This window comes from Perca fluviatilis, chromosome 22 (genome assembly GCF_010015445.1).
Source record: "Perca fluviatilis chromosome 22, GENO_Pfluv_1.0, whole genome shotgun sequence".
Lineage (NCBI taxonomy): Eukaryota > Metazoa > Chordata > Actinopteri > Perciformes > Percidae > Perca > Perca fluviatilis.
Window position 1 is genome coordinate 6,532,803 of NC_053133.1, and position 18,544 is coordinate 6,551,346.

Sequence of the window (18,544 nt, forward strand, 5' to 3'; positions counted from 1 at the left end):
TGTTCTTGTCAGAACACGAGCTGCGGCATTCTGGATCAGCTGGAGAGAGCCTTATTTGGGCAACCTAATAGTAAGGAATTACAGTAGTCCAGCCTGGAAGTAACGAATGCATGGACTAGTTTTTCAGCATCGTTTTGAGACAGGATGTGCCTAACTTTGGCAATGTTACGAAGATGAAAAAAGGCTGTTATTGAGGTTTGTTTTAAGTGGCCGTTAAAGGATATATCCTGATCAAAAATGGACCTTTTTCACAGCAGACATTTTGACTTGTCATAGTAGGACAAGCACAGCTGAAATTGATAACCTTAACGATGGCTCAATTCCATCAAGTGTCCCAGTAAGCTATTTCAGTGAGTCAGCATGCACAACACCAGGGCCTCTCCTAAGTGGAATGCAGCCATCATTAATGGTTTTGAATACACCTCTGCTTTTCCTACTATGACATGTCAACGTGCCTGCCATAAAAAAGGTCTATAACTCCTAGATTTCTGACAGTAGTGCTGGAGGCCAGGGCAATACCATCCAGAGTAATTATATCTTTAGATAATGAGGTTCGGAGGTGTTTAGGGCCCAGCACAATAACTTCAGTTTTGTTTGAGTTTAACATCAGAAAATTGTAGGTCATCCATGATTTTATATCTTTAATGCATACTTGAAGTTCAGCTAACTGACTGGTTTTGTCTGGTTTGATTGATAAGTATAATTGGGTGTCATCCAGTGAAAGTTAATTGAGTGTTTCCGAATTACATTGCCTAGAGGAAGCATATATAAGGAGAATAGAATTGGTCCAAGCACTGAGCCTTGTGAATGAAAGCAGTGACATCGCAGGGACAAGCACAAAAAGGGTTACGCCCATCTGACGAAAGATGCTTTCATGTGGAGCAAGTGGACGAATCACAAGGCTGATGACATATTTCAATCCGCGACTTGTTTTAGATTACTTGTCTCGCAAACTTGTTGAATAATAAATACATTACAAGACCATACGCACCTGACAAAAACAGCTCTTCGCCCGCCAATTTCCTGAAAATACCAAGATACGTCCCCCACTGCGTAAATCTTCTTCTGTTGAGTTTTATGGCGGTTGGCATCCATAAGTGTTGCATTATTGCCATGCGCTGGACTGTCCCGGCTTACCCAATCTATTCTGACATTGCCATGGCATGTGTGAAAATACACAAGACGGAAATGTTCACGAATGTAATACATGTGTGGTTAAAAATCACTAGATACTGTAGGTAGATAGATAGATAGATAGATACTTTATTGATCCCCAAGGGGAAATTCAAGTGGTGACTCAAAGGTTATCCCAGTAATTTGCCGGAAACCATGTCTGAAAGAGGCTTTAGACAAATAGCATTTTTAGCCACACAAATGTTGTGGCTCTAGGGATGGCAATATTGTCTGTTTGTAAGTTAATCACAGTAAATTTAAAATGGCCAACTTCCTATTGGGTTTAGGGTATGGCTCCAAGAGGCCTTTTTTAAAGCCTTGACATGATAAATTTGCCTACCAAAATGTCATTGATCTATGTGAAATTTAAAGGTGGGTACACCTGCACGTTAGCACGGTCATTGTGAGCATGCTGACGTTAGCCATTACCTCAAAATACTGTAGGCTGTCCCTATGCACGGCGTCAGAGCTAAAAGCACGGCTATAGACCTTTTGTCTTTTTTCTTGTTCATTGATGTAAAACGGTTAGTTAATATGATGCCTGCCCCTCTTCTCCACCCTTGAAAGGTTTCAGGAGTACAAAGCCCTGGAGACCCTGGTTCGCCTGCTGACTGATCAGCCTGAAGAAGTTCTGATAAATGTAGTGGGAGCTCTGGGAGAATTTGCCCTGATACCAGCTAACAAGGCCAACATCCGCAAGTGTGGAGGCATCAAGTCGCTAGTTAACCTGCTCACTGGAACAAACCAGGCAAGTTCATTTTTCTTTTGCTGCATACAAGATTTTTTAAACCATGCTCCTACAGTATATTGATTCACGCATGTACTTTTTATTTGTGTTATTTTACCAGGCGCTGCTTGTGAATGTAACCAAGGCAGTTGGAGCCTGTGCTACAGATATGGATAACATGGCGTAAGTCTCTATCTCTTCCAGGGCATCCAACCAGCTAACATGGTCTTTGTACAGTTTACACAAGGCAAACAGCTCCTTGTGAGGTGTCTCTAAAAATGTCATTAGTGGCTTGCTCACTATCATTACTAAATTACTTCCAAAAACATATTCTTGGTCTTGTATTTATGTCATATGTTTTGACAAGGGAATGACACCAATTCCAGTATCCAAACAGTATCATTAACCTGTCATGGGCTGATGCTTAAATACATTTTTCTTTTAATTTGTAATCATGCAGGTACTTTTCTCTTTAATCCCTAGCTTAATGACAGATTTAAAAAGCTTTGTTTATTGTACCTGCTGTGTTAAATATGGTTGTGGTGTAATTCCCAGTGCTTTACTATAGCTTTGTGGTCACTGTCAGGACTTGAGCTGGTCAGGCGAACATACCTAAAGCCCTACCCTGTGCAAGACTGGCTGGGAAAGCGCAGTGAACCACAGTCCAGAGCAGTCTTTGTTCTGTGTTCATTTAACCTCACCCTCAATACTGCAGAACATTGTGGAGCTTCCATCTGTGTCTCATTGCTTTTACAAGGCTGTTATGGACTACAAGACCCTTCTTAATTAGCACTGGACATAAATACAACTCAATGTCTGAGTTTACATTGTTAGTTAGCTGTTAAGGCTACCATATGAGCCTATTACATTTGTTTGGAGGAAAAAAACAAGGGCTTCAATAAAAACTGGAGCATGTAAAAAAAAAAAAGCCACTAACTGTGGTAAACTTCACACAAGAGGAGAAGTGTTTTACGTTGGTTCATCATGTTCTCAATGTTTTCTCACGTTATGTATATTTTGGCCAGACCTTGTAATTTTTCAGCCTTCACACTTAGCTGTAAACAGAAAGTTCTTATTTCAATGGCCGCATGTATGTTGTGTATGTTTTGTGGTGATGGCTTATTTTGAGACATGTATGTGTACAGTAGTTTGCTGAGCAATGATCATAACTCACATTTGATTGTTTCCTGCTCCAACCCAACACGGTTTTTCAGATTCCCAGTAATTAGATGGTATTTGGCTAGCTGACAAATATGATGATGATGTATGCATGATACCACACATTTAGCTACAACATTCTTGTCAGTTAACATTACTTCATTTTACCAACAGAAACATTTTCTCTAATACCACCTTCTGTTGATCAGTGCAATCATTCTCTCATCATGATTCTGACGCAGGTCATCCATAACTACTGAAAGCCCAAAACAAACACCGATCACTTTCAAGTTTTCCATGAAATACTCATATGTTTGTTTTCATTCTCAACCAGTAGGCAGTGTGTGGTTAATGACATAGCACTTCCTCCAATGAATCCTGTGTAGCTACAAGAGTGAACACACGTTGTTTAATGCCTCGAGGGTTTGTGGTCTCCTCCTCTAATCCATCACTGTCAGCTGCAACTTCTTTGCTAATCTGTTTCATACCTGTTTCATGGAAAGACGGAGCTGTTTTGGCGGATGATATGACGCTTCACTTTTGTTTTTGGTCTGGATTTAAGAGGCCCTGCAGACTGGAATCTGATGTTATGATCCCTGTAGACTGATTTATGTGCAAACGGAAGACAGATGGCGCAGGGGACGTCCCTGATGAGTGTTCGCTCGTTGCCAGTCACGGAGATACTGTGATTAGAGAGTGTTTAAGTAATTATGACAGCATTCAATGTCGGCCTTGTTGGTGGAAGCACACATGGGGAACACGTTACATGTTATTTATACTAGACAACGGGTGCACTGTGGCGTAATTCTTTGGGTTCCCAGACCCTGACTGCAGTTTTGACTACAGTCATGTATACGACATGAAATACAGTTCATGCCTAAGTAAACTTCATTCAGATCCTATGAAATATAGAGCGACCTGTCTCTGGCTCTGTTTGATTTGGAAAGAGGTCCTCTTTTTGGCTTTGGTTGAAAAACATACCACCAACACAAAGTGTAAGTTTGTCTCAGTTTCTATTTATAAATCAATGTATGAAGTACTATACACAGATGTATGTGCGCCAACCTCTGGCCCTAGAAAACGCTGAGCTTTTCCACAGAGAGTGATTTGAGTGAGCAGACAGTGGGTGGGTTTTAGGCCTGGAGAGGAACTGAGAAGAAGAAGTTGTGATTAAAAGCCAATGCCAAAGCCAAAATCGATCAGCGCTTTGTTCATACTTAGCTGTAGTTGTGTTGAGCCTGCTGCTGGCCTCGCTGATACAGCCAGAGCTCTGAGAAACAAATGAACAAATGAAATCACAATGTAAAACTTGTTTTGGTCTTGCTCATTCTGTCCTTGTCTATTCCTTTCTCTTTTTTCTCCCCTCTCACACTACTTTCTGTCTCTCTCTACGTACAGAATCATTGACCAGCTTGATGGAGTCCGCCTGGTATGGTCCTTATTAAAAAACCCCAGTGCAGATGTTCAGTCCAGTGCTGCATGGGCTCTTTGTCCATGCATTAAGAATGCAAAGGTACAGTACAGTGAGATACACTTGTCTGTTGCATTAAGAATGCAAAGGTACAGTAGTGAAGTACACTTGTCTTCTGCCTCTGTCCTGTTTCTATGTGAGTGAAGCACACAAAAGGCACATAGATTGCCTCTAAATCGAAGAGGTCTGCAGAGTTCGTGTCATTTCAGAATTAATGGTTATCCCACTCACAAAACAGAAGCCTGCTTATATCACCATGCTTGTCTCTTAAGCTCTCCCTCTAACCTGCTGCTGCTGGGAGGTTAGCAGGGGCAGATCTGTGTCAGAGAGGGCTTACATGAACCTAGGGCTAATATGAAGCAGAGAAGCCTCCTTGGCACACTGGCATTGGTGAAATGGGAAGCCAGCAGGGAGAAAGAGTGAATAATATCCTGTGACATGGCTTCTGATGTCCCAGCTGAATATCTTCCCTCAACATGCTACTAGTTAGAGAGACACACAATCCACACATACAATAGAGTATATAGGGTACCAGGCAGTTTCAGTGAACCCACTTTCCTAATGAAAACACTGCCCAATGCCTTGCAAAGAAACCCACAACATGGCCATGAATACTACCTATAGAATGTTAGATATAACTATGCATAGAATAAAATAAAAAGTTCGAGGTCCACATGGCACATTTTCTTTAAAGAAAACTCCACCAATTTTACACATCAAAGTCTGTAGGTATTGGGGAGTACTATTGCATATGTAAAATAATAAAATGTATATACGTATTTTGTGTCTCCAGAAGTAGCTGTGCGAAGTCTGATAAATGTCAGTGTTGGTTGGGGCTTAAGGCTACAAGTTTGAAAATGAAAAAGATCTTGAAATGTGGATTCAGAAAGAAGTGAGCTTATGTAGCCCACTCCTCATCTCTGCTTGAGGCAAGAGACTCCAAGGTACATTAGCCACTGCTAAAGGTGACCAGATTTCTGAAATGAAAATCTTGGACATTTCCAGTACAGCGCTCAATATACTATTAAAATATTATCTATGAAAGAAAAAATGGGGACAACTGCGGGTTCTTGTATTTTGACCATGGTAACTGTTGTATTGTCCTGTAATAAACTGGGGTGCAGACAGGCTAATAAAATGTGTTACTAATTAACTTACATGAACTCACAAAGTGATATAACCTTTTCAGAATTTGGGCTTTAAATATTTGAATATTAAAAACACTAACGAATGAAATTCTAAAGGTATTATAAGGGAAGACTGACAGCTCTAAGGAGTACAATGCTAAATCAGTGGAATACTGTTTTAAAACATGAACTCCTTTATGCCATTGTCACAGGCCTAGTCCTACTCGGCAGTGTTATCAGTCAACTCTAATTTCAGTTATGCATTAACAGGTCTTTGATCCCCTGTGCACTTATATCATTTCCAACTACAAACGTAATGTTGTTCTATTAGATTATCGCTGTGATTAAGGTAAACACCTTGTCATGGGACAATTTGGTTAAGTTTAAACAGATATTTTGGGCCCAGACAGGTGTCTTAGGGGTGAAGCCCTTTTTTCTGGTTGGAATTTCTCTGGCCCAGAAGTGTAGCGGAAATTATGCATGGCAACCATATGGAGGGAGAGGGGGATGGGGCACCCACTATTGAGCACTAACAAAGTTTGACAATGTTTGTCTGGACGTCAGTGTGCCAATTTCGAGGGAAATTCGTGAACATGCTTTTTAGGTGATTTTTCAGGGATAGGGGCAATGACAAGAGCTAAATAGTGCTCTCAGCCCATCGAGTTGAGGAACCTGATACAGCAGCTTTGGTGCAGTCGTTATTTAGATAAAAACCCCATGTGGTTTCTGTTAGCAGTTCCATAGTGGATTTATGAGCGAGCCATGGTATAAATGCATCTGCTGGATGCTCCATACAGTACTGCTGCCCCTCCACAGACAGACAGAAGCTGTGCTCTATGCCCGCAGGTCCACAGCTTCACAAACTCACACACCATACAATTGCTGTAAAGACTTAGTAGTGAATCATTCAATTAGCTTTTTTTGTCCAATCAAGGAAGTAGAAACCTCCTAGTCACACGTAATGGGGTGTATCATTAATTTGCCTGGACGCAGAGGCACATTTAGATGCTTGATTTATTTTTCCTTTACATTATAGCCATGTATGTTATAGAAGCCTGATTGCTTCAGAGAAGGGTTCAGGGCACGCTTCTGCCATTCTGAGCTTGGCTTGCTCCCCTCAGCTTGAGATCACGCACAGCAGATAATGTGTTTTCTATTTCATTTCATCCTGGGTAAGAGGAGGAGAGAGAGAGGACAGCGAGAAAGGCCTTTCCGTATGCAGCCTCATAATGTTGCGGTTTTCAGATCTGGGGGCCTGGCCAGGCCATGAAAGAGATTCTGGCTAGTCTATAGCAGCTGGTGGCTTGAGAGAGCTTCCTCTGTCGCAGGGACTCCTGTCCAGCCGCCATTAGTATTCCTGAGGAAGGGCTTCCTGTGTGTCGGGGGGTCAGCTCCTGGCCCCGGCACCCCCCTCCCTACCCTGCACTGCACACATGGCTCATCCTCTGGCACAGCATCACAGGGCCCATACACCGCACCCTGGCCTGATCTCAGATGTGAGCTCTCTGTTAGAGAAAACACGACCGTGCATCCAGCTCTCCCAAAGTAGCGGTACACTAAAACATCCACTGCTTTTCGTCAGTTCTGAATTTAATGAAATCCTTTAATTTATAAAATGAAGAACAACCATACAGTGCAGTGCACATAATAAATTATGTGATTACTGTACTTTACAGTGTTGTGCTGAGCCATACATCAACTCTGGACATGTAGCTTGACAGTGAAATGGACTCAAATTAAGCATGCTCTGTGATTTGCATCCATAATTGTATGCTTTTGATTTCTGTTCTATTTTCAAAGCACTCAACATTACAGACTCGGCCACCTTAATGTATTCTTCCATGGCTGGCGATACGGTGAGTTATGATTTTAAACAGCAGCCTGATGTGCCAAGCCATACTGAAGCCAGTGTCTCTGCCAGCTATTCCGCTGTGGTTCTCTCAGCACTCTCTACCAGCCTGTTGGTTTGGTAGACATTGCCCCATAAGTGGCTAAGAGTCCTGTGGTACTAGCTGGTGCCATGAACTCAAATCATGAAGCATTGAGTCTACACCGTGTGTGTCAGTCTGTGGCAAAAGTTTTGTGTCATCTTCATTATGACATGTTAGGGTGACAGTAGGAGAGGTTGACAAAGATGTCAAATTGTTTGCTTGTTCACCCAGATCCACAACACAGTTCCACTGTAGGAGAGGGTGTTGTTATTTTTTGAAAGCATCTGTTTTACACAGATAAATATAGTTCTATTGGTTGGTTTGCACTGATGGGACTTTGATTGTTGCCTGATGAAAATACTTTTTGTACTTTTCATAACTGCAAACTAGTCGCTTTTTGGTGAAAATCACCGTTTTGAATGGGAAAATGTCATCCACGTGAATCGTGTAGATCTGAAGAATTTTATCGGGTACAATTTCCCATTAACAGGAGTTTCAAAAACGTACTGTGGTCTTCTTCATAATAAAACATCTTTGATAACGCGAGTCATTTGGCCAATCACAATCACTGACATTAGTTTTGAGGTAGAGTGCTGTTATCTGCCAACAATCTAATCTAATTTAATGTTTAACATTAACGTTATAATAGAAAGCAAGCTTGTCGGCTAGTTGGCTTGTCAGCGAATTGTGTTGTTAGCCTCTAATGTTAGTTCAATATTAGTAATGTTATCTGGTTTTTAATGTATATATTGTCATAAGATATGAGCAAAATGAAAACGAACACATAATGAAACAAGACCCATTGGTGTCTGGTTTAACGTTAATGAGTAGGGTTGGGTACCGAGACCCAGTGCTAATACACTTGGCAGCAGGTAACGTTAGCCTACCGTTAGCTTGCAGCTGGATTAAACACGCGTTTAACAGGAATTTAATGGTTTAATAAGTTATTGTTATAAGTTATTATTTCATTTTTAATAAAACATTTAGTTTTGATCCTGTGGCCTTAGCAATAAACAAGCCATTCTTTAACTGTCGTTTTAAAAAAAAAAAAAAATATATATATATATATATATATATATATATATATATATATATATATATATATATATACACACACATACACAGTACAGGCCAAAAGTTTGGACACACCTTCTCATTCAATGCGTTTCCTTTATTTTCATGACTATTTACATTGTAGATTCTCACTGAAGGCATCAAAACTATGAATGAACACATGTGGAATTATGTACTTAACAAAAAAGTATGAAATAACTGAAAACATGTCTTATATTCTAGTTTCTTCAAAGTAGCCACCCTTTGCTCTGATTACTGCTTTGCATACTCTTGGGATTCTCTTGATGAGCTTCAAGAGGTAGTCACCTGAAATGGTTTTCCAACAGTCCTGAAGGAGTTCCCAGAGATGCTTAGCACTTGTTGGCCCTTTTGCCTTCACTCTGCGGTCCAGCTCACTCCAAACCATCTTGATTGGGTTCAGGTCCGGTGACTGTGGAGGTCAGGTCATCTGACGCAGCATCCTGATAAAGTTCCCTTGGCCTTTGGAATTAAAATAGCCCCCCCACATCATCACATATGCCCTTCACCACACCTAGAAGATTGGCATGGGGTACTTTCCATAAAATCATCTCTCAAATCAAACCAGCTATTAGGCTAACCGTCATAAAACCATGCCAATCTCTAGGTATGGTGAAGGGTATGTGATGATGTGGGGGGGCTATTTTAATTCCAAAGGCCAAGGGAACTTTATCAGGATGCATAGTATCCTGGATCCATGAAATAACTGGCCTTTAAAAATAAACATCTTCCTGTCTCTATGGGAATTTAACATAGGGGTGTACTCACTTTTGTTGCCAGCGGTTTAGACATTAATGGCTGTGTTGAGTTATTTTGAGGGGACAGCACATTTACACTGTTATACAAGCTGTACACTTCATACTTTACATTGTAGCAAAGTGTAATTTCTTCAGTGTTGTCCCATTAAAAGATATAATGAAATATTTACTAAAATGTGAGGGTTATACTCACTTTTGTGAGATACTGTAAAATGTGTCACCTTTTTCAGCCCTTCTGAGTTTGCAGGTATGTTATTTAGTGTCCTTTGTTTTATCTGCCTTGCTCAAATGCCCCTGTCGGCCTCTCCTCTTTCTGCACTCATTACAATTTCTCCCTCTTCATTATCCTCCGTGTTCATTTTGACAGAGCACCAGCTAATAACAGACTCTTTGACTATAGGATGCAGGGGAAATGGTGCGCTCCCTCGTCGGTGGATTGGAACTGATTGTTAATTTGCTGAAGTCAACAAACAACGAGGTGCTGGCAAGCATTTGCGCCGCCATCGCCAAAATAGCCAAAGACAAGGAGAATCTGGCAGTCCTTACTGATCACGGGGTAGTCCCATTGCTGGCCAAGTTGACTAACACGGTAAGAACACCTCACTGCTGAAGACAAACAACAAGGTTTTACTATTCAACAACACTGCAGTTATTGTCAATATTCATAACTGTCTTTACAATGGATTTTAGTTGACCTTTTCCTACTCTATGGAGCATAAAACCCAGCTAATGAAAAGAACATAGTTAGATTTTTGCCAAGAGTCTCTTGCAGAGCTGTAGTAGAGCTTGTTATTCTCTACATTGTAAAGACTGGTCTCTGAGGACCAAAAGCATCCTGTTCTCCTCTCCACAGACTGATGACAGGCTCCGTCGCCACCTGGCTGAGGCCGTTGGCCACTGCTGCATGTGGGGCAGCAACAGGGCATCTTTCGGTGATTCCGGGGCCGTGGCCCCCCTGGTGCGTTACCTCAAGTCAAAAGACGAGGCAGTCCACCAGAGCACAGCTATGGCCCTGTACCAGCTGTCCAAGAACCCCAACAATTGCATCGCCATGCACGAGAAAGGGGTGGTCAAGGTCAGTGGTAGTGCTGCTGAAGCTGGATTTATGACTCCTTACTTCAATTTTTGTTGTAGCTAATTTTCAAAGTAGTCATTTCTTTAGTTTATTTGGTGCTTTTGAGACTAAATCTGGCATAATTACATTGAGGAAAATGTGCTTGGCCTCCCATCACTCTTGTTTAAGCGATGTGTGAAAAACACTGAGTAATAAACTTTGAAAAGCTGTGACTATTTTCAGAGCCTTTGACCAATGGAGCAGAAACAAAGTGTGTTTTATTCGGTGGCGGAAATATGACTCCACTTTCTAGCCGTCATGGGAATTCAGAAAAGCAAACAGCTCAGTGTGTGCGCATTGCCATTTCTCCGGTAGACCCTAGATGCCATTACAGCTCAAGTCAAAGGGCTGTAGCTGGGGGTAACTGTTGCTAAGGGTTGTTCCTGGACATCAGGGTAGAATGCAGCAGTGTTATGGCTCAGGCCAAAAAGTGGGGTCAGAGCTGTTCAAAGCAAAAAGAGAACAAGGTTGTTTTTTTGACTCTGTAAAGCTACATCCGCCTGCTTTCTTCATTATTGAGTTGTGTAATGCTCTTCCAAAAAGAAACACGCATTGTTTTGTCTAACATTTGAGCCTGTCGGGCTGTTTCCATGCTGAGCTCCAGAGACTGTTTATGTTGGTCTCTGACAGTGATGTAGAGATTTTATGTTAAGATTACGCTGTAATTGATGTCTTGTCACAGATGATCATGTACCCATATTTTAGCATTTTGGGAAAACATTGCTATCTTATTCTCTAATTCAATCATGTTTCACATAGGAGGACTTTCACATGAGAAATCTTTTTGTGGCCACAGTGAGTTAAAGCTATCACCCCCTCCCTAAATAACAACTGCAATAGAAATTATGAAGTGGTTATGCCATTGCAGCCAGATATTTTTTTTCCCATGTTCATTAAATGGCTTGATCTGCTGTTACAGTGTATGTGGTTCAACACCAGCCATAATTGGTAGCTGGACGGAACATTGGGTGCTCCAAAAAAGTGATGTCCAATTTGCAAAGCTGAATGCTTTTTGTAGTTTGAGCCACGACGAAAACTGGACATGCCCACTTTTTAGCTCTGTGTGTGTGTATGTGTGTGTGTGTGTGTGTGTGTGTGTGTGTGTGTGTGTGTGTGTGTGTGTGTGTGTGTGTGTGTGTGTGTGTGTGTGTGTGTCTATATTTAAAATTCTAGTGTGAGTTTTTGTGTATGGGCGTGTGTGCAAATGCAAGACATACCACCCTTTTTAATCTGTCTCTGTGTTTGCCCTTATTAATGTACCAGTTAAGAGTTGCAACACTACTCCATAATGTATTTTGGGACTTTTAAAGAGCTTAATAACCAAAGGCCACGTGACTTCACCAGAATTGCATTTGTTCCTAATCTCCGACATGGAAACACAACACAGGCAGCCTCATTGTTCAGTCTGACCTCTGTCTCAGCCAGTCTGGGAGGGAGGCTGATACTTACCTGCCTGACCCCGGAGGAAACATTACAGTGGGAGAGCTTGTCAATCTCCTCGATTCAGTGTGCACTGTAATGTTCTGCTTCATGATATACAGGTAGGGAGAATGTGTTAAAACAACATCCCCAATAGTTGTGAATAGGTTGGAGAGGGTTTGTCGAGGATTGATACAGCGCCCTGTATCTAATTTATATCCCTGTGTAAAATTCTGGACTGCCCATTTTATTATTACAACCATATTTCAAAGAGCTTTTTCTTTGCCACTGAGAAGCTCTCAAAACAAGTTCACGCATGTGTAGTATACGAGCACAGGTCTCTCTTACTCCAAAGTTGGTTTAGAAAGTTTGATTTTCTCTCTAGCCCACTTAATGGTGAATGGCCCGGCCCTTTAGATTCACAGGGGAAATAAAGCATTGAAAAGAAAGTATTTCACACTGGAAAACACATTAGTGGCTTGTCTTTGTCTTTGACCCCTTCCAAAGCCTTCACATTTGGTCCAGACTCCAGAATCAATTAAAATATTTAATGTACATTTAATTATACCTCTTTAAATAAAACACTTTGATTTGTTTTGGACACAACCTACTGTCATTCACATTGTCTTTAGTTGCCTAAATTTTCTGTCAGCATATTTTCCTGCTGGCCTCTCAGGTCAGACCTTGTTTAAGAAAAGGGATTCAAGTGCTTGCTCTCACAGGAAATACATACCAGGTAAAAGAGAATTCTAGCCTGAGAGATGAATCACCCTCACCGTTTGATTTGACATCCACTCTTGGTATCTCACAGTTTTATACAGATGTGCTTCATTTTGTGTCATGTACAAAATCAACATGCCTTCCCCCTGTGCTTTACATCGCTTCCAAAAGGACTGGGGATTGTTTGTTGAAACCATAAATCCTTGTAGACAGCTTTAGCCAGCTATTTGTATTAAAGAGGCTCTTTCATAAGAAAAGCTTTGTGAAGTAAATTGTTGAAAATTACAAAATGCGAATGGTAATTATTGGTAATTTTCAACTGAAGGTATTCCAGAGCGTAGCTTTTGCCAGGTCCTGGTATGTATTTTAAGAGAAAAACTTTTGCACTTTTGTTGCCATGAGCACACTTCTGGCCCGGCACAGTTAGTGTTTGTTATAATTAGTTTTCTCGGTCAGACTTGATTGAAAGTGCACAGTGAGGCTGTGTGTGTGTGTGTGTGTGTGTGTGTGGGGAGGGGGGGAATTTGAGGATAGGAATAAAAAGCAAGGAGAGCATCACAGGTTTACTTCTACAGTTTCCTGTTGGTTTGTGTGTAACATAACTTCAGGTTGTGGGTGTGGTGAGCAGATGATACAGGCAATGTGCACTGCCTGATCTGTTATGACTACCATGTATTTGAGATCCATGAAGTGTAATGTTTTAGAGCAACTTCAGCCTCTCTCCCCCACGCCTGGACCAGAAATGCCAAGCCATGTTCTTTAGCTTGCACAGGCTCAGACTGAAACTTTCCCCTTAAAGTCATTGATTTGAAAGCAGGCCTCCCTCCTTTTCCTCTTCCTCTTTAGAGAGACAGAAAAAGCAGCGTAACAGTCTCTGGCTCACTGGAGGCTGGAGGGAATGTTGTTTACCTTGACTTCCCTCACCAACTTCCCCTTAGCCCAGCTAAACACTGCTGTCTGTTTGTGCTGTTTGCCTCCACAGGGGAGGCTAAAACATGGGAATGCTGTGATGGGGTGTGGATGCCCCTAATGGCTCTCAGACCTGGCACAGGAGAATTTAAACCTGAACTCCTGCAGACAGAAGTGGTCCAACAGAGCACACTTAACACCATGACACCTCCATGCACGATAAGGTGTGTGTGTGTACACATGCAACAATATGTGCAGCCCTCCCAGACTGCACGCCTGCTCCTCCCCCTCCCCCATCAGCCTTGGAGGTCAGGACTCACTGGAGCTCTCTGAAGTGCAAAAACCTCAAAAACTCACGATTCAGTTTTCAAACGTGGGGCAAGTGTTCATGTTACCAAAGTCAGGCAATATCTAACAAGTGGCATATTATATTCCTAGAGAACCCAGCTGGGAGGAAAGGAGCAAGCTAGAGAAAAAGGCAGCAAAGAGAGAGACGCTTATCTTAGCCTAGTTGTGCGCTTCGAGAGACCTTATTTGGCGACGTCTGAATAACATGCTATGAGGTTGGCAAAATAACGCTGCCTCTGGTGCACTTCTCAGGCATCCTCTCTTTTCACAAAAGAGATTTGTTTAGTGAGCAGCATGTTTTCTGGAGCCTGTGGATGTAAGTTTGCTTTTAGAGGTGTTTTGGATGCAAATCATATAAAACCAGAGGGCAAATGTTTCACATATACAGTATTTCTCGATCATCATGGACTGCTGTATGGCTTTTTTTCCCCCACAAAATGATGTGATTATAATCAGGAGGAAGGATATTATTTTTCTCAGTTTTTAACTGGACTCATACTGTAGGTTCACAGCCCTTTCGTGCTCATGCACACAAGCTGGCTCACCTCATCTTTCATCTGTTTTCCTTTCACTGTTTATCTTTGCGCTGAAAAGCCTGGGAATGTCTTTCCTCTGCTTCTTTGGCTTCTTTGGTTTGCTAACCACACAAATGTGCGGTGCTGCTTTTTTAAGTTTGTATGTAACATGGAGAGGGGTCAGCCTCAGCTCTGCTCTGAGAGGCATTATGAACACACTGTTTACAGAGAGGAAAACAGTCTCAAGTTTGCACCAAGATTAGGCTAATTCTACACACAAAATATTATTGGAAATGATACGAGTTGAGAGTGACATTTAATTTGAGTGAAACCATTGAAGGAATCCCATCACTTCCTATGTCGATATGTGGAGTCAGTGCTGAACAGGATGCGAGAGTTTTGAATAAGAGGGAGACATGGGGAGAAACATTGAGAAAATTGAGATTAGCCAGACGCTTTTAGAATCATTCTGCTGCCTAGAACTAAATCTGAATCAGTGGCTGGAGGTAGGTTTTAAAGGGGCTTTAGTTCTTGGATCATTTCCTTTGACAGCGACAGTCTAGATATTGTCCTCTGTATTCCTCAGGATCAACAGGGATGTGACATTACTGGACTGAAACCAGGGAAACCGTCCCAATGGTGTTCAAACACCACTTGTAAGCCTGCTGCAGCATTATCTTAAAAAAAAAAAAAAATCTTTTTCAAAATCCTTTTTCATTCAGTGGAGAACAAGGCTTTGATATATGGGGCTTAAAAGTGCCTCCGACATCTCAGCAGTTACTGTATTTATCGAACCTTCATTATGTTTAGGAGCAGGGAGTCCTTAAGTGCTTAGTTGAGGGATGTCATGTTGCCGTTGGTTCATTATGGATATAAACAAGACAATCCGAAATAATTGCAAGTGTGGCTTAGGAAACCTCAGCGGCACACCATTGTGATTTTACCAAGGAGCACACATTGAACAAATTTAGATTCATCCATTGCACCAGAGTATTTATGCTCACATTTACTTTTATTTTGATGCAACCCCCACAGCTGCACACAAACATAATGTAGTGATTAGGCTGTAGATAAAATAGGGGGAAAAAGCTCACCCTTTCAAAACACATGCCACTCAGTGGTATTCCATATATCTAGTAGTTATTTCTGCACAATACACAACTCTTTGAACAAACGGAAATCTTTTAAATGTTCAGTTTTATATAACCAAAAAATAAAACTTCCAAAGCTATATATTTCTGTAGAGCGCACTGCAATAAGATCTAAAAAGATCTATTACACAAGCCACTAATAGTCGGATATAATCTGACCTTTGGAGCGGCGGAAAGGCTTACAAGTGGTGTGGTTCATGCTCAGGTTTTTAATGTCGAGCCTGCCCTGCACGACTTTCATCTGAACAAACTTACAGAAGCATGTGCGCTCGCAGCTGTAACCCCTTTGCTGAGGCACGGTTTGGAAGGGTAAAGCGGGGACACACACACACACACACACTGTATACACACACGCACGCGCACACACACACACAGAGGGACAAATGCAGCTTGATACTGTCGTCACACAGCCACTGTGTGTCTTTGCAGGCCATGCTGGTGGTAGTGTGCAGTGACACGGCAACATGTGCAGCAAGCTACCTATTTGCCCACTAGATGTGGGATGTAAGGTGTTTTAGTACACTCTTGTAAAATAATGATTCTTTGGCAATCTTCTTCCTGCTGCCAACTGTAACCTCTGTCCTTTGTACTCCCGCAGCCCCTCATCCACTTCATGGGCTCTGATGATGAGACACTCCAGGAAGCTGCTGCTGGCTGCGTGCGCAACATCCGACTCCTGGCCCTGGCTAATAGGAATGCCCTATTATTTCGTTGACGCTTTTATTGAGTTAGTTTCAAATGTATTTGAAAATAGCTTCAAATAAAGTGTTACAGATATACCACAAGTGTTTCAAAATACGTTGAATCAAATCATCTGAGAAAGGTTTCAAATAAAATGTTTTATCTTGATTGATGAGTTGTGTTTATTTGCGCTCTGGCTTCCGTTCTAGCGGCCAACTTTTATCCCGAGCTCCATGTTTACATCAACTACCTCATCAGGAGTTCATACAAACATTTTAGGAAGCCCTCTACTCGCTCTCTGACTGTGATGATAAAAATAAACTCTTCTTCTTTATGTTTGATCGTACGCCAAATACGTTGTTCAGCGTGAAGCACTCGCCGTTCTCTGTAGTTAAAATTCCTTAAGTAATCCACACAAGACCACAATATCTAAACAAGATCCACATCTACTTGAGTTGCTCAACTTCCTGTTATACAGTCTGTACACTTCCGTACTTGCAATGAGACATTTAGACAAACAGAATAACTTGCTGTTGGTTATGTAGCACTATCGTGGATGTTCTGTATGAATACCAATAATATGAACACAGAACAAAAAATATCTACAATTAGGTATAGTAGTCTGTCCACAGATATTATGTAGAAGAATTAATTTAAATCAGGTTTTTCCACATTACTCACAACTTATTTACTGTAATTTTTACATTTTGTAGGGGTATTTATTATAGATAATGAAATATATTTTACAAACAAGCTCATTATTTTTGTCAGTAAAAGCAAGATGTTGTAGATATTTTGCCAGTTGAAATTATCTCTGTACCAAAGCACTTAGTCAGCAGCAACTATAAAACAATCTAATGAAGGATTTTTGGGAAAATGCAGCACATTGCTCAGCTTTTACATAAGTAGTTATTTTTTGTTGTTTTTGTTGCTGAATATCTTTTTTAAAGGCTTATATCTTTTTCTATACTGTGCATATTTAGACAGCTTCCACAGTAATGGTGCGTGTGCACCTCACTGCAGTCGATCCGGTCTCGTCTGATTCTTTTGTCTTCTGTTCCTGTATTATAAACAGGCCATGTCAGGCCTGACAGCCTATTGCACAGCAGGTTTTAGTAAAAGACTGTTGGCCTCCACGTTTGTCAGTCTCTGTCTCTCTGATCCCAACTGTCCTGGTCCCAGTTAGCTTAGATGCTCAGCACTCAACCACAGAAGCTGCCACAAAATCTCATGGGACTTTCATCATTAATACCAGCCACGTGCTAAAATAGAAAATTAGCAAAACATTGAAAATATGTGGTTGAAAATCGTCATCACTCTTTGAAGTTTAAACACTACCAGCTGTTAGCGGGGGTCAGTGGAAAAGCGGATGGAGGAGAGTAGATGAGTCAACTTATTACTCTGAAGAAGCAACTTCCTTAAAAAAAAAACTAAACTAGGAGCTGAAGGAAGCCACTGTCTCCAAACCACTCAGAGCAAATTAACTCAATGATTAATGGCTCTTTAATTCCATGCAGAAAGCTTTATCATCTCTGCAACATGCCCAGTGTCAAATCTGATACTGTTTCATGGAAAAAAAACAGTTAGTCACCTCAACAAACAATGAGGGAAACAATGTTTTCTTCTCTTTTTTTGCGGAGCTGGAGCGAATATAGTGTGCCAGCTTACAGTGGCATGAAGACTGGAACCAGGGGGGAACAGCTAACCTTGCTCTCCCCAAAGTAAAAATACTTGTCTAGCAACATCTCTAAAGCTAACAAAAAAAACAAAAGGGTGTTGTTTTGGGTGTGTGACTAGTGCTGTGCCCGTTCTAATTCACCCATTTACATACACCGATGGTGGCAGAGCTGGCATGCAAGGCGCTGGCCCATCTTTGTTGCGGCTGCCACAGTCACCTCTCTTTGTCACTTCTGACTGAGAAGCAGTCTCAGGCTCGCTGCTGCTCCTCAGTCAGAAGTGACCATGTGCTCGACGGATAATACTGCCGTCTCTCTCCTACAGAAAGTCGCTGGATTTGTCGCTAGTTGCTTTTTTAGAAAAAAAGTTGCCAAGGGGCTCTAAAAAGTCGCTAAATTTAGCTACAAAGTCGCTAAGTTGGCAACACTGCACCCACCCCCGCTGCTGTACAGGGGCTTGTACAATAGTGTGGTGCACGTACAGTAGTCTCGCATTGCCAGACCTTCCTCTACAGCACTGCAGAGGAGGGTCTGGCTAGTCCACATAGCATTCCGGGATGGGAGAAAAACGTGC

The 18,544-nt window shown here is 41.6% G+C and overlaps 1 protein-coding gene across 3 annotated transcripts in view; it reads left to right on the forward strand.

Annotated features, from left to right (window-relative positions):
- odad2 (outer dynein arm docking complex subunit 2) overlaps positions 1 to 16,462 on the forward strand; it is a 66,791-nt gene extending 50,329 nt beyond the window's left edge. For all 3 annotated transcript variants that reach the window (XM_039790868.1, XM_039790871.1, XM_039790870.1), the window contains 6 exons: positions 1,741 to 1,921; positions 2,022 to 2,083; positions 4,457 to 4,571; positions 9,838 to 10,026; positions 10,291 to 10,512; positions 16,212 to 16,462. In XM_039790868.1, coding sequence (XP_039646802.1) covers positions 1,741 to 1,921; positions 2,022 to 2,083; positions 4,457 to 4,571; positions 9,838 to 10,026; positions 10,291 to 10,512; positions 16,212 to 16,328 — 886 coding nt within the window. In that variant the 3' untranslated portion in view covers positions 16,329 to 16,462. The remainder of the gene's footprint in view (positions 1 to 1,740; positions 1,922 to 2,021; positions 2,084 to 4,456; positions 4,572 to 9,837; positions 10,027 to 10,290; positions 10,513 to 16,211) is intronic.
- The last annotated feature ends 2,082 nt before the right edge of the window (positions 16,463 to 18,544 follow it).